At 39.1% G+C, this 15386-nt stretch overlaps 1 protein-coding gene across 1 annotated transcript in view; it reads right to left on the reverse strand.

Annotated features, from left to right (window-relative positions):
- LOC145513846 (uncharacterized) overlaps positions 1–4456 on the reverse strand; it is a 449854-nt gene extending 445398 nt beyond the window's left edge. Inside the window, exons 1-2 of the mRNA XM_081510793.1 lie at positions 4283–4456; positions 3942–4224 (exon numbers count right to left, since the gene is read on the reverse strand). Coding sequence (XP_081366919.1) covers positions 3942–4224; positions 4283–4456 — 457 coding nt within the window. The remainder of the gene's footprint in view (positions 1–3941; positions 4225–4282) is intronic.
- Between the last annotated feature and the right edge of the window lie 10930 nt (positions 4457–15386).

The raw sequence follows: 15386 nt of genomic DNA on the forward strand, positions 1-15386 counted from the left end.
CCATTTTCAAGAGAATCTAAATGAATATTGATTATTAAAAATAAAACCTAATTGAATACTTTTATTCATATTAGTTTATGGGAAGGAAAACTCAATTTAAGATTTAAATGCACTAATTTGAATCACTTAACCAATCTGTTTCTGGTTGCATCTGGTTATGAAAATTGAGTGTCAAACCATCTTCCCCAGTAAACACTGAATAAGCACTAAATTCACAGAAGAAACTGAACTTTTTAAATAAAACTTTTCCAAATAAGCACTGACAACTTTCATTGTTACATAAATAGAACACTCCCTCCCCCTTCCACTGATATGACTTCTGGCCCCCCAAAAAAGAAAGGAAAAAACCATAAGAAAGCAGTGGGTAGTTTTCATTACTTAGTATGAAGAAAATGAATGGAATTAAAGTCACCATTCAAATGCAGCAAAGCAAAGGCATTGTGATACTCTATTACTTCTACTGTTTGCCTCACCATATGTGAAGTTAGTACCTGAATTACCCAAATGTAAATTTTGTGCTACATAGCTTGGACTTTTAAAGCTCAAAGAAGTATTCCTCAATGAATTTTATTGAGGTGAAACCTGCTCTCTCTGTGTTAAGCTTAATTCCCAGGTTTTCAACAGCAAATTCCCTAACCAGACAATGCTGAAGATATTTACAGATAAACTTATGACACAGAAGAATAACAACAGATTCAGAACCAACAGGGTATTAATTTAAAAGGCAATTAATTTTGAAGAAGAAAAGGGGATCAACAAGAACTCAGAAGGGGTCTGAATGATAGTAAGTATATAGCACAAATAATTCTCTATTTGGGGGTCCTGAGAAATTTCAGCAAGTGGTTGTGGGGTAATGAATGTTTGTAATTCATTAGCTACTATTTTAAAATGCAAAGCACACCATGACATCAATGATGTTCTTTTTAATCTCAACAAACAGGCTACTACAATTAAAGCACTTGCAAAAAGACAGTATATTTAAATATAGATTTTGATGAGATTTCAATGTTTTAATAACAATGACTTAATAAGATTTCAAAATATTATTGAAAGAAGAAAATGTCTTATAAGATTGGTTCAAAAATGCATGTGCTTGTATGCACCAATCTTTTATGAGTATTTAGTAACAGCCAGCATTTCTACCCTGAAAATTCCTTTTCCTCAGGATCCTTTAATAAGGTTTTAGTGTATCTTTAAGAAAATAATCACTATTTACTTAAAATAACATTTTCCCAAGTAGAGAAAATAATAGCATTCTAAAGTGCTTGATTTTCTTTTCTCACTTTCCATCTTCCTTCAGCTCCTAGACAACAAAACAATGGTTCTTTCTTCATGTGGAAGAGTAAACTCCATAAACACAAATGGCTAGGGGGCCTCACAGCAGTGAAATTATGGCTTCACAAGGACTTTTTTTTTTTTTTATGAAGAAACAAGTTTAAAAGGACCTTTCTCAATTTCTCAACATACTTTAAAGTCATGCATATTTCAATGATATAATTAAACTGGCAACACTAAACATTGCTGACTGATAAATGAGACCAAAATAATTAAGTTCTGTTCTTTGTACAATCAAGATTTAGTGTAGCAATCAATCTGGGTAAGAATTTGGAGTCTGGAGACTTTAGAAGATGAACAAGCAAGTAGCTAAAACTGGTCATGTGGGAAGGTGGTTAAATGAGTATACATTTTATACATAGCTGTGGATATCTTTCATATTTTAATCTTCATTAGAACCTGGTTGATTCATCACTCATGTGGTCCCATACTAAGCTGGACATGGTGCGCACAGAGACAAACAATAGAACTGTATAAAAGATAAGTCTGTGTATTCAATGAACACTATGGGTATTGAAAATCTAAAATAATGACAGGCTGAAAATATATAAGCTTTTTTTTAAAGCCAATCCCTCACTAACAAGAGGCACAAAAGCTGTGATAAAAAAGCATTAAGGATCTAAATACTAAGAGTGATAAAGGAGATAGAGAGAGAACATACTATACTTTCCACATATATATTTGTGGAACTATGAGTATGATTTGGATGCCTACTCAGGCCTTCCATTTTTATTTTCTTCTACCTAACTCTTGCTTCCCTCCTTAGAATAAATCACACAGCTTTCAATACCCTAAGTAACACTCTACTGCAAGGGTTTCCCCTGTGGAATCAGACTATGGTCAGAGAGAGGTATTCATATTATTTTTCCTGGGGTCTGGAATTCCAGGTTTCAACAGACTGATGCAGTTAGCAAGTCCATCAGGCAAGTCAAAGTAAATATAACTAGGGCAGTTAGGTGTGTTAGTAACTACTGAGATTTACAGAAATGTATATATATATATATACACATACACATATATATACACATATATACATATACATATATATAATTTTTAAAACTCCCTCTTGTTGGATCAGCTTACTCTGATTACTATTCATGGACCTTCCTAAAAGAAGAAACATCCTTCTCAGGAAAATGCACCTTCCTTTGTAGTGGGCTAGGGAACAGACATCACGAACAGGTATCAGTGCAATTTAGGGAACTGGGGAGTGTCCTAGTATTCAACAAAATGAGCATACACTAGTTATGTTTTGGCATCTCCAATCAGGGATAGCTGGTTCCCTTTGACTCTAGGTGCACATGTCTGCCTCCATGAATGTTAGCATGCGGCTCGGGTCGGGGAGCAATGTCTACACCAGTGCTTGGCCCTTTGTAAAGTGGAAATTGCACTTTTCCTAAAAACGGATTCTTTTCCCCGAAACCATGCAATTCGACCAGCTGAAGGCACAGACAGAATGATAAACACACATTCATTCCCCCCAAAGAGGGGGAAAGGGGAAAGTGTAAAAAAAAAAAAAAATAAACCCCACCCCAAAAGCTTTGAAGAGAAACAGGTGCTAGCAACAGAAAGCAGCCAGTGGCCAATAACACGTAAAACTCCATCTTCCTTACTCTGTAAACAAATTCAATGGGGAAATATCGCGCTGTGTTTCTGAAGGTTTAATTCGCTAGGCTGTCTCCGTGAATTAGAGTCAGATCTAAGTTTCACACTCAGCAGCAGCGGCTTTTACTGACGACTACTGTTGCCCTCCCAGCTCCAAGGAGTCCGCTTCCAAACTGGTAAGCCCTTTCCTCCAGGCACCCTTGACTTCACTCCTCCAAGTCGTCACTTGTATGTACGGCCCCTTGAGCGGCGTCTGTCGCTCAGCCCGGCCCCAAGAACAGTAACCGCGAACAATGAGCCAGACAAGGGACCCACCCAGCGAACGCCCGCTCGCCGGCCGCGCGCGAGCCCGCCAGCGCGGGACGCTCGAGCTTCGGGGCTTTCAGCGGCCCGTCCTTTCCCCTCCAGAACCCGAGAAAAGCAAGAAGGTAGGTGGATCCCACACCCGGACACCCGTGAGCACCCAGTCAGCCTCCCTCTCAACACCCGCTGTTAAAGATGCTGTAGCTAAAAAGAAAACCAAAAGAGGGGGCGGCATGGTGGTCCGGCCGCTGCCCACCCGAATCCAACTGGCCCAGCAAGGGCGCGTAGGCACTCACTTGCGCCCGAGTCCGCGGCAGGCTGAAATCCCGAAGGATTTGGGGTGGGGGCAAGAGGTGGGGCCAGGAGCCAGAAAGTGGCTTCCGCTCCTTCCCCGCCCCCCGCTCCCTCCCCGGCCTGGCCCGGCTCTAGGATCGGGCAGGACACAAAAGACGGGTCGCATCCGTGCCAACAACTCTGCCGCCGCCTCCGTCTGCGCTGCGCAGGGCCACCCGGCGGCGGGGCTTCGCGGCCGGGTCCCGGGGCCGGCCGGGGCGCGCTCGGAGGCTGGAGCATCCCTGGACGCCGGCGGAGCTCTCTGGTCCGCTTTTCGCGCGGCACCCCGCAACGGGAGCTGCGAGCTCCGCAGATAAAAGAGGCTGAGGCGGCTGAGGAGAATTGAGAGAAAAGACGAGACTTACTCGGGGGCGGACTCCCTCTTCGGACTCGGCAGGTGTCAGGCACCGCGGGCCCAGGGCTGAATCGCGCTGGCGCAGCTCCGAGCTGGGCTCCACTTGGCGAGCACGGGAAACTCCCCTCGCCCCTCGGCTCCGCGCGCGCTCCTCGCTGTCCCCGCACCGAGCGACGCAGGCACGCTCCCCACTGCCTCCTCAGCCCCGGTGGGTCTCGCTGCCCTCCTCCCCCGGTCCGCCTGCTCCCCCACAGACCACACCCTGTCACCTCAGCGGCCCTCCACTCCTTCCTCTTTGACACTTCCACCCGTTACTCCTCCGTCTGCGTCCTCCCACCCCCTTAAGCCCACGTGCTTCTGCCGCTCCGGCGGCTCCGAACTTCCCCTGCCCGAGCCCCCACCTCGACTCGGAGAACCCCACCGTTTCCAAGAGGAGACCAGGTCCAGCTCGGGGTAGCATGGCTGCTGGCTGACCTTTAGGTCCTCGCCTATGTTCCCCCAGCCCCTGGTGGACCCAGGACCCATCATTTTGATGTTGTTAATGCGATGGGTTAGGCATTGAGTACTATATATAAGGATGTAATTTTTGATGGGCCATTTATCACTTTTAATATCGTAGACGTTTGTTCCCGTGTGTCACCTAGTAATTACCTAGCAGCTATTCACTGGGCGTTGGGGATGGACTGTCAGCCCAGATTTCTCCAAATGCAAAAAGCCCAGCAAAATGCCTGAACAACCTTTTTTTACCCAATCTAAACCCAAAATACCATTTTCTACTGAACCCACCTCTTCCTTCTTGCTGTTGTTATTAAAAGATTTTTATATTCACTTTTCCCTATTCTGCAGAGTTAGAGATTTCTTTCCAAGGGCTCCCTCAGCACTATTCATAGTTCCATGATTGTGCTTACCACCCATTTGGTGTTCTCCCTTCACCTGCCTCTGTTACTGGCCCATAACTTTCTCTAGGCAGAACTTTGTCATGCTTGTAACTTTCTCAGCAGCTTCTTGTATAGTCTCCACTATATACTATATGCTCAGTATTTAAAGGAATGAAGTGTGGAATCGCATACTTGCCAGTATCCCAATTAATAGGTCATGTAGAAAACAAAGCTTTTTGCATTTTATTTGGGTGATTTCTCATGCATTCCTTAACGTGATACTTAAAACGAGTCTCATTTGTAGGTATTTCCTACTTTTTCTGCCTTGGTGATGGTCATTAAGCTTGAATTGCTAAGTGTTTGAACTGAGGCTTAATGTCTCTACAGACTAGCATAAGCTGACTGGGCTGGTGTACTTATCATATTACCATCCTGCCCTGACTGTCCAGTGCTACATCCTAAAGCTACCTACCAGCTCTACAGACAACCTGCCCAACCAGCTCTCCTCCAAAGAGAAAAATTTACCCTTTTCAAACCCTCTTCTGTAACTCTTGACCCACTTAAGTTCAAAGCAAAAAACAAAAAAAAATTATCTAAGCTCAGACTGCTTATAGTACTTATTATCTTAACTCTTACACTTAAAATTCTTTTGGCATATATTTTGCCTCAACTGTCCTTGTGCCTCACACAGGGATTCTTATTTCTTTCGTTTCTCCATTGAAATAAATATTAACATTTATCAGAGACAGCATCTAACACCAGTTATTTTCTGAGTACTTGACATATATATATATATATATATATATATATATATATATATATATATAAAATCTCGTTTAATGCTCAACAACCCAACAACCATATGGAGACTATTTTATAAATGGACAACAGAGGGACAGAAGAAGCGGGGTCACATAGCCAGTAATGAGTGAAGCAAGGATTAGATTCCTGACAATCTGTTTTAGAAGCTGCTGTCTAATCACCCTGCTATGTGACTTTCCACAGTCCCTTGCTCCTAAGAAATGTTAGCAAATATTTTAAAATAATGAATATTTATTCATCTACACTTAGTTTCATAGCAGGAAAAAAAGACAGTAATGAAATGAGAAGAATTTTACATGCCAATGGCATATGATTGGCCCTGACACCACCAGAACTGCTTTCTTGGGGGTATCATGGACCCCACCCCACCCCCTGTAACCTGTATTTGAAACATGTGAGGGACACAATTCAGGCTCATGATTTCAGGTGTGTGAGACAGCAATGGCTTCAAGGTTGGATTGCAGATCTTTCTAGTCTAAAAAGACAACCCCACCTAAACTGACTCCTGGCTAAGGCCAACAAGCTGATTTCTGTTCTTCAGGGACCCTGATCTGTGCAAGGCATCCCCTCAGTCCCTGTGGCAGACTGAATAATGACTCCCAAAGACATCCATATCCTAATCCCTGAAATTTGTGAACATTACCTTATGTGGCAAACAATGGGCTTTGCACATGTGACTAATTAAGGATCTTGAGAGCAGATTAGCCTGGATTGTCAAGGTGGGCCCTAAATGAAATCACATGTCCTTATTAGAGGGAGACAGACATTCAGCACAGAAGAGGAGGAGGCGGTATGACCGGAGACAAGGATTCGAGTAATACAGCCACAAGCCTAAGAGTGCCACCAGCGCTAGAGGAGGCAAGAGAGGGATTCTCCCCAAGAGCCTCTTGAAGGATCATGGCCCTGCCTGCACGGTGATTTCAGTCCAGGAAAGGGATTTTGAACTTAGCCTCTAAAACTGTATGAAAATAAATTTGTGTTGCTTCAAGCCACCAAGTTTGTGGTAATTTGTTTTAGCAGCCAAAGAAAATGAATATAATCCCCAACTTTAGAAATGATTTCTATACCTGGGAATGAAATAGAAGAAAGATCTTCCCAAAAGTTGGTCAGGCCCCTCTTCTATGGCCAGCAGAACCAATCATTTGGGAGAGGAGAGGGGCATTTGACCCCCAGCACAATATTAAAGGGACTTACCAGGTGGCTCACTCCTGCCAATGCAGAAGACACCAGAGATCCCGGTTTGATCCCTGGGTCAATAAAATCCCCTGGAGGAGGAAATGGCAACCCACTCCAATATTCGTGCCTGGAGAATCCCATGGAAAGAGGAGCCTGGTGGGCTACAATCCATAGGGTTGCAAAGAGCTGGACATGTCTGAGCACACACATAATATTATAGAAAAGTTTTCCATTTTAGACATTGTCATTACTTCCAAACAATAAGTGCAAATAATAACTAAGATATACTTTTATAAATCTTCTATTTATTCTAATAATTTTTGAGATTTTTATATTGAACCACCAACTAAAAGTCTTAATTTATCTACTTAAAATAATTGTAATATATACTGGAACTATATGCAACTTTGCTCTGTATTTTCCAAGTCCCCTGTAAATGTGTTATCATACTTTCATAATTAAAAAAAAAGGAACGTGAAATTTTAAATTTGTTTCCCATTATCAATATTTATAGTCCCTAAAATGTACAATGGTTTAAAACTATATAGTCTATAATTTTCTAGTGAATAGCAAAAGTATATTTGCATTGAGTTAGACGTGTTAATCTGTAAAATGAAAAATATACATAAACTCACCATAAACTTTGTAAACTTTTTCTCACATTTTCCCATATTTGGAACCTCAGAACAAATAAACAAAAAATGTGGCCCAGTCTCTCAAACTCTGTGAGACCCTATCAGCTGAAATTAAGAACTAGATTTTTCTATCTGCTTTTTTTTTTTGCTTTTTTAACTAGGGCTACCAGATAAAATAACCCAACTAAATGTGAATTTCAGATAAAAATAATAATTTTTAAGTATGAATCACTGTACCATGCAATATTTGAGACAATAAATTGCCTATTTTTCAACCTGTTGTGAGTCATCAATGTTTGGGATTTGGAGACATGCTTATTCCTAATAGTTATTGTTTATCTAAAATTCAGATTTAACTGGGTACCCATATGTTTATTTTTTTCAATCAGGCAAATCTGTTTGACTTTTCTATTGCTTGTGCATTTTCCTGTTCTTCTCTCCTGCCTCAGTTTTTATTGGAATTAACTAGTATGTTTTCAGTTAAAACAAGGTTAAAGTCAGATTTGATCCCTCACTGCTGGCCTAGGGCTGATGCCTTGCTCCATACGGAAGAAAAGAGAATAATGTGACTCTTCTAAGATTTGGTTGCAGAGCATAAATATCCTCCAGGGGGAATTTCCCATTGTCACGCAGAGTGTTTCAGTCGGTTCAGTTCAGTCAGTCAGTTGTGTCCGGCTCTTTGTGACCCCATGGACTGCAGCACACCAGGCCTCCCTGTCCATTACCAACTCCCGGAGATTACATGCTACTATTTATCATAGCATGCAACTATTTATCATACAAATAGTAGATTGGATTAAGCTGAAGACTGTTCTTTCCTTTTGAACTAGTATTCTCCTGTCATTCACAGTCCTTTTGCTAGCAGTAGATGAATATTCTTTGCCCCTTTCACGTCCTTTCCAATTTTGGCACCTGGATTTATAGAGGGTGAAACGAAAGGGGAGGGGGAGGATAGATGATAATTCATATGACTTGTATTGAAACATAAGGGACAAATAAAGCAAGTCAGGTAAATCACTAAGTTATCTGAGATTTAGTTTCTTCTTTTGTAGAAATAGAACACAAACCCTTTACATATACTTTATAAATCTCTAAGCTCTTACTTGTACCATTTTTTACACTCTTTTCAGATATATAATATTTTCCATTTTGAATTAAAATTAATTGGAGACTTGAGAGAGTTAGATAGTTCATGATTTGAATTTCTGTGACTTGGATTTCAGTTCCTCTGCTTATTAGTTGGGTTAACTTAGTAAGTTTTTAATTTCTCTAAACTAATTCTCATCCTAGAACAGAGGGATAACACTAATCACCCCACAAAGTTGTCTTGAAATCACATGAGAAAATATCTGTAAAATGTTTCACACAGTATCTCATACAGAATACTCAATCAATAAATGGTAACTATTAATATTTTTTTTGCCTCACTTGGTACAATGATTCCATTCAGTGCTTTATTCACCATTCTTGTCTACTACAATGATTTGCACATATTAAGAGCTCAAAAATATTAAATGCATGAAGGGATATAAGGTAATCTATATGAAAGTGCTGTGAAATTGACAAAGTGTTGTCAAGTTTTAAGAGATTAGTACTGATAGTAATAATTAATAAGTAATAATAGGTAACACTGTTGAATCTTTGATTCTGGCTCAGCTTTGAAGAACTGCTCTGCAATAAATGTTTGATGCTTAACCTTTTTCATCTAAAAATTCAATTGGGAGAGACACTGTCTACACAACAGCAACATCTCCTGATCAATGGAAAATGGTTTATTCATTTTACTTTGCTCAATAAAAATTATCATTCTTCCTTCAAAGACTTCTTACTCTATTTCTTTCACTGTACCTATATCAATTAGTCTTGGGTGAACTGGACACAAACATCTGCTTCCTCTCAAAATTGGTTTTCATTTTTCTCTCCTGTATCAGAGTGCAGAGTTTAGCAGGCCACAGCCAATGTGTTGGCCCCACAGTCATCAGAAATGCAAGCTCCAACATCTCTGCACTGCCTCTTAGCTGATGATGTCTATTGGGACTCCAGTAATCCCTTCTCCTTTATGTACTTGAGGCAAAGGGAAAAGGATAAAGGGCAAAAAGGGTAAAAAGTAAGCCCATCCAGGTGAATGTCTTCTTTAAAGACTCTTTCCCAAGCTCTACTAGATGAATTTCACTTACTTTGTATGACAGGAGAAGCTGGGAAATATCACTTTCAGCAGGATGCATTGCTACCTGAATACTATTAAGTTATGTTACTCAAGAAAAAGACGGATATTAGGCAAATACCAAGTATGTTTACCATTGACATCTTCACTTTTCCCTTTCATCTTCATCCTCTAGGTCCTGGTTTGCTATCCAGTTGGCAACTCCTTGAATGTTTTGTATCTGAATCATTTTCTCCTCTCTTTCTGTATGTCTTTTTCATTATTTCACAAATCCATTGCCTGTTCTTGTATTAGTTACTTAAGCACCCTAATGTGTGTGCTCAGTCACTTAATCATGTCCGACTCTTTGTGACCCCATAGACTATAGCCCACCAGGCTTCTCTGTCCATGGAATTTTCCAAGTAAGAATGCTGGAGTGAGTTGCCATTTCCTACTCTAGGAGATCTTCCTGACCCAGGGATCAAACCTGAATCTTTGGTGTCTCCTGCATTGGCAGGCAGATTCTTTGCGACTGCACCAGTTGGGAGCCCTAATCACACTAAAGTTCCTCATATATATCATTTTTATTCAGTTCTAAACTACTCTTACTATCTATTTTTTCTCAATGCTGGCCAACTCTGCCCTTTGATTCTACAGTCATTGATTTTACATTTTTCCACATTTAATCCAGATGCTTTCAGAGTCTTTGATACTTTGTGATTGAGAAAACATTAGCCTCTGATAGGATATCTGTTATTTGCTTCAAAATAATCCAGTGTTGGGAGGGGGGAAAAGTCAGTGATGTGTAAATGAAACAAGGTTAGCCATGTCTTGAAATTATTGAAATTGATGATGGATTTGTAGGGGATTCATTATATCATTTGGAGAAGGAAATAGCAACCCACTCTAGTATCCTTGCCTGGAAAGTCCCATGGACAGAGGAGCCTGGTGGGCTGCAGTCCATGGGGTCACAAAGAGTCGGGTATGACTGAGCAACTAACACTTGTATTATATCATTACTTCTAATCTTGTGCATATTTTTAAAACTTATACAATAAAAAGTAAAGAAAGACGTGATTGCTTGAATCTCTGTTTGCAAATTGTTGAAGTATAAAGTCCTTCCCAAAATTTATTCACAAAACTCCAGGAGGCTTACATTGTGTTGGTCACCTACACTTCTAGGATCTTCTCTCATATTGGTGTCACTCTGCCACCCACATCTTCCCATATATGACTCTCAGTCTTTTCATGAAATACACACACGTACAGATAAGATACATACAAAGTAATTTGAATAAGATAGTCTTTAAGAAGAGCTATTGGCCATATGAAGTCTTCACATAACATATTGCATAACAATGTAAAAGACGACATTTCTCTTCATTCCTTGTGGCTATGTGTATACTTTATCGTTTTCTTCCTCCTCACCCCCCACGCTAACTGAAATACAGACCAGAATTGTAGGGGCTGAGCAGCTATCATGGACAATGAGTCAATACATTTAGATGGCAGAGCGTCCGGATACAAGAGTCTGATTTCCAGAAAAACAGAGGATACCGCCGCAGCTCTAGACTGTCTTGGTTTTGTTTATGAACTCAAGAGAAATAAACATCTATCTTTTTAAGCCACCATTATTATGTTGCATGTGTTTTTCTATTACCTGCTGCCAAACATAATCCTACTTGATATACTTACCAAAGGATTTTCTTTTTTTAAACAAGTGCAATTCTGGGCCTAAGAGAAATTCTATTGTCAGATAGGAATAATTTGTTTTTTTATTCACTTCATTACATCAAATTCTTGTATCATTCCCTGGACCAGTTACAGACTTTCTCTTATCTCTTTGACTTGCTATTGTCTGAACCAGTATAATAAAGTATATTTCAAAGGCCAAATCTAAACTAAAAATTTAAATATCATGTTAAAAGAAGAATACATTAATTATTTCAATTATCTCTTGTTGCTAACAAATCACTCCAAAATTTATTAGCTGAAAATAGCAACATTTTATTATTTCTCATGGTTCTGTGGACTTACTGAGATCAATCTCATGGTTTTTCTGTTCCAAATGGTGTAGCTGAGGTCATTCAGGTAGGTACACTCGGCTGGAAAATATGCTATGTCTGGAACATCCACCGTGACCTTTCAGCCTCTAATGCCTTCCTTCTTCTGGCCTTTCATTATTTTGTTGTCTAGCCTGGTCATCCTTACAGCATGATGGTTGGCTTCTAAGCAAGGCTGTTCCAAGATGACAAGCCCTAATGTGCAAGCACTTATTAAGACTCTCCTTGCATGGACCAGGAGGCCTGGCGTGCTGCGATTCATGGGGTCGCAAAGAGTCGGACATGACTGAGTGACTGAACTGAACTGAACTGCATTAGGCTTGCTAGTTTCTAGTCGGACCAAACCTACAGATGATGAGACTGAGCACAAGGAGTTTCAGTAAATTATCCAGAGTCTTAGATTTAGAAAGTAGTAAAATCAGGATCTAAAACTACCTAGGCTGACTCCACCTGCTAAGAGCGATTATAGTGGGGGCTACAGAGTTTGGAACTTGATAACCGTCTGTTTAACATATGCAAACTTTGGCTCTCTGGTTATTTCCAATTAAAAAAACAAAAGGCAGCATATTGTGTAACTTTTCTGGGTAAAGCCATGAGTATGTTTTGAAATTTATAAGCTATAATACAAAAGCTAAAATATATGAGAGCTGCCTTATCTTAGTGTATCCTCCACAGTGCTGGGCAGAGTCACTGTGCCACACGGTAGCTGTCCATGATGTGGTTGGATGCTGTGTGCCCTGGAACATGGCTGAAGCACGGCTGTTACTAGAAGGATGGGGATTGGGAGGAAGGCTGTGTCTTCCTCATGTTGAATTTCCAGGCATAATGCTGCCTCCCTGAGAGCTGAAACTCACTCTTCTTGCAATGAATGCAGATGTATAGAGAGAGACACTTAGGTTGCTGGCTGAGTTTGCATGAAATCATTACCTCATTTCAACACCACTAGAGAAGCCTGAAGGGTATGCATGAGGCACTTTAGCATTTTTAATGACATCCATTTCAGTTCACATAATTATGCCAAAGATGCCGTGGACTCAAATCAATTGTTTTAGGTAGTAAATGGAGCCCAAAATGCACTGTAATATAATTTATTTTGCAGAAATATCACAAGATACTTCACAGGTAATTATGTTTGATGTCAAAAAACACAAACCCTGGATATGAAAATGTGTTATGTAGGTTGCATTTAGAAAAGTGTTGCATAGGGTTAACGCAGTTTGCAAAGATTAGGGAAAAGGAAATTTCACAAGTAGAATTCATTTAATTAAAGCAGTGATAAGGATAAAACTTTAAGGGCTTAAGAGTGAGAGGGGATTCCTGTAGGACATTGATTCCTGTTGTCCTTTGGTTTAAAACCTACTAAATACACTTAATGCATATACTAACTACAGTGACATATTTAATTTCTATCTTTTTTTGAGTATATACCATTTTGGTTGTCTGTGCAAACACACCCTAAATTATCTGTCCCTCCCCTTCTCTACTGCCTCATCCATCTTCTGCTATTGCTGTCTTTCTTGTTCCCTCTGTTCCAGGCACATTGGCATCCTTGCTGTTCCTCAGACACTACTCTTCCTTATGCCTGGAACATCTTTCCCTCAGCTGTATGTACGAAGTCTCTTACCTCTTTCAAATATTTGCTTAAATTTCACCTTCTCCATAATGTCCTATTTAAAACTGTACCCCACCACCATCCTCAGTATTCCCAATCGCCCTCTTCTACTCTACTATTTTTTAGAGCAAAAACCACTTTCTAATATACAACATAATTTACTGCTCTTTTTACTATCTGTCTCTGTCTCTGCTGTGTCCAACTAGAAAGCTCAACAGCAGTCTGAATCCTTTTCAGTTTCTGTTTAATGATGTACCTCAAGAGCCTAGCACATTGCCTAGCACATGGAAGATAATTAATATTTACGGAATAAATAATAAAATTCTCAATTGTGCAATGTCTTTTCTTAAATGAGCCTTCAATGGCTACAAGAGTTTTTGCATTGCCATGTAGATATACCAGAGTGTAATTCTTAATAGTATGAGAAATGAAGGGTGAATTGTACAGAGGAAAAATTGGAGAAAGAATCTGCACTCCCCAGAAGAAGAGTGTTGTTCTGAGATAATGTAGGTAGGGTACGATGTTCTAAAGCCACAGTTGTAGTTCAGGATCTTCAGTAACAGTTGTAAAAATTGCCTGGAAGAGGCATAGGGCTAAGAATGAGCAGCATGACATTTTAACTTACCTCACTTTCAAATAAATCCCTATTTAAAAACTCCATCTTACAAAATTGTTATTCAAGGGCATGCTTATGGATTTACTACTAATTTTTTTTTTTATTTTAGTTAATAAGTTTATTTACTTTGAGGTAAGAATTTTTCAAGCAAGTCTCATTAAAAAGCTTTAAGTGGTTAATACAAAGTAGAATGGTATGATGAAAGTCATTTTTGGCCTATATCCAGTCGTAAATTAAAAAAAAAACAAGCATGCGTTAAGATTGATTGCCAGTGTCTCATGAACATAGGAGATACGAGTGTGCCTATGTTTAACATCCTGGGCCTAAAAGATTTCTAAGGTCCCTTTTAGATGTATCATTCTCTGTGAAAGAGAAAGTATTGTTAGCAGAAATTCTGAGAGGGGAAATTTCAAGTGAATATACTAAGGATCATACATTCATTCAAAGGCAAAGCAATGAACATAGAGCATCATTGAAAAAACTTCCATGTTAATATATGGGCTTACTGATATATATTTCTTAGTATATGAGGTCTCTTCTCACCTCATTAAAATATACCTGAGAAACAATCAAAAGGCAAGAAGGGTGTGTATGTGTGTGTATGTTCCTTTTTCACTTATTTATTATCTGTTTCTCCAATGAGGCTGTATGTTTCATAATGGCAGGAACCATATCTGATTAGTTCTCTAGTCCCTAAGCATAACAGAAATTATTAAATATTTTTAAGTGCTTGAGTTGTAAAGACTGGTGTTTTTGCAACATGATCTAAAGGAGGAGGTCATAACATTTTGGTGGGAAAATAGTGGCAAAAAAATCATCATTTTGATTCAAATTTTTTTCCTTCTCTGACAGCTGCAATTATAACAAGTGTTTCTATTAACAAGTCATAGACCAATGGTAAATAGTTACTTTTTTCAATTTTTTACTGAGAGGTATTAATACCATTCATTCATTATTCTGTGCCCTACTCCAATGATGTGTAGCATCATTTGGGTCTCAGTTTAAATACATTTATTTTAAATGCATATTTCTAAGCAATTAACTTCAAAAAATAAGTCATTAGAATATGTGAAAAACTTGACAACTTCCAAGAAATTAAAAATAAGATTTCTACCTAGCAAACTAAAAAGAAAAGAAAATTAAGCAAAGTTTACAAAATTAAATGCAGAAGAAAAGAGTAGGTAGTAAGCAAAAATAAATAAAACTGAGATTAAGTATATTATGACATTTATATGTGAGTTAAACTCTGTTAACAGCAAATGCAAAAAAGAAAGAAAGAAAGAGATCGAGGCAGAAGTCACAATAATAATATCAAAATGGAACTCAAGGGGAAAAAGATATTGACCAAGACAGTGGAAAATTCTATTGATAAAATCCATGATAAAAGTATAACTAATAAATCTCTATGAAGACAAAATACAGCAAAAAATATTAGAAATAATTTGACATAAAAAACAATTATAATGAAGTGTCTTTGCTTAGTACCACCACACTATGACTAATCAAGACA

The sequence above is a fragment of the Giraffa tippelskirchi genome, chromosome 7 (genome assembly GCF_054371585.1).
Source record: "Giraffa tippelskirchi isolate mGirTip1 chromosome 7, T2T-mGirTip1v1.2.pri, whole genome shotgun sequence".
Lineage (NCBI taxonomy): Eukaryota > Metazoa > Chordata > Mammalia > Artiodactyla > Giraffidae > Giraffa > Giraffa tippelskirchi.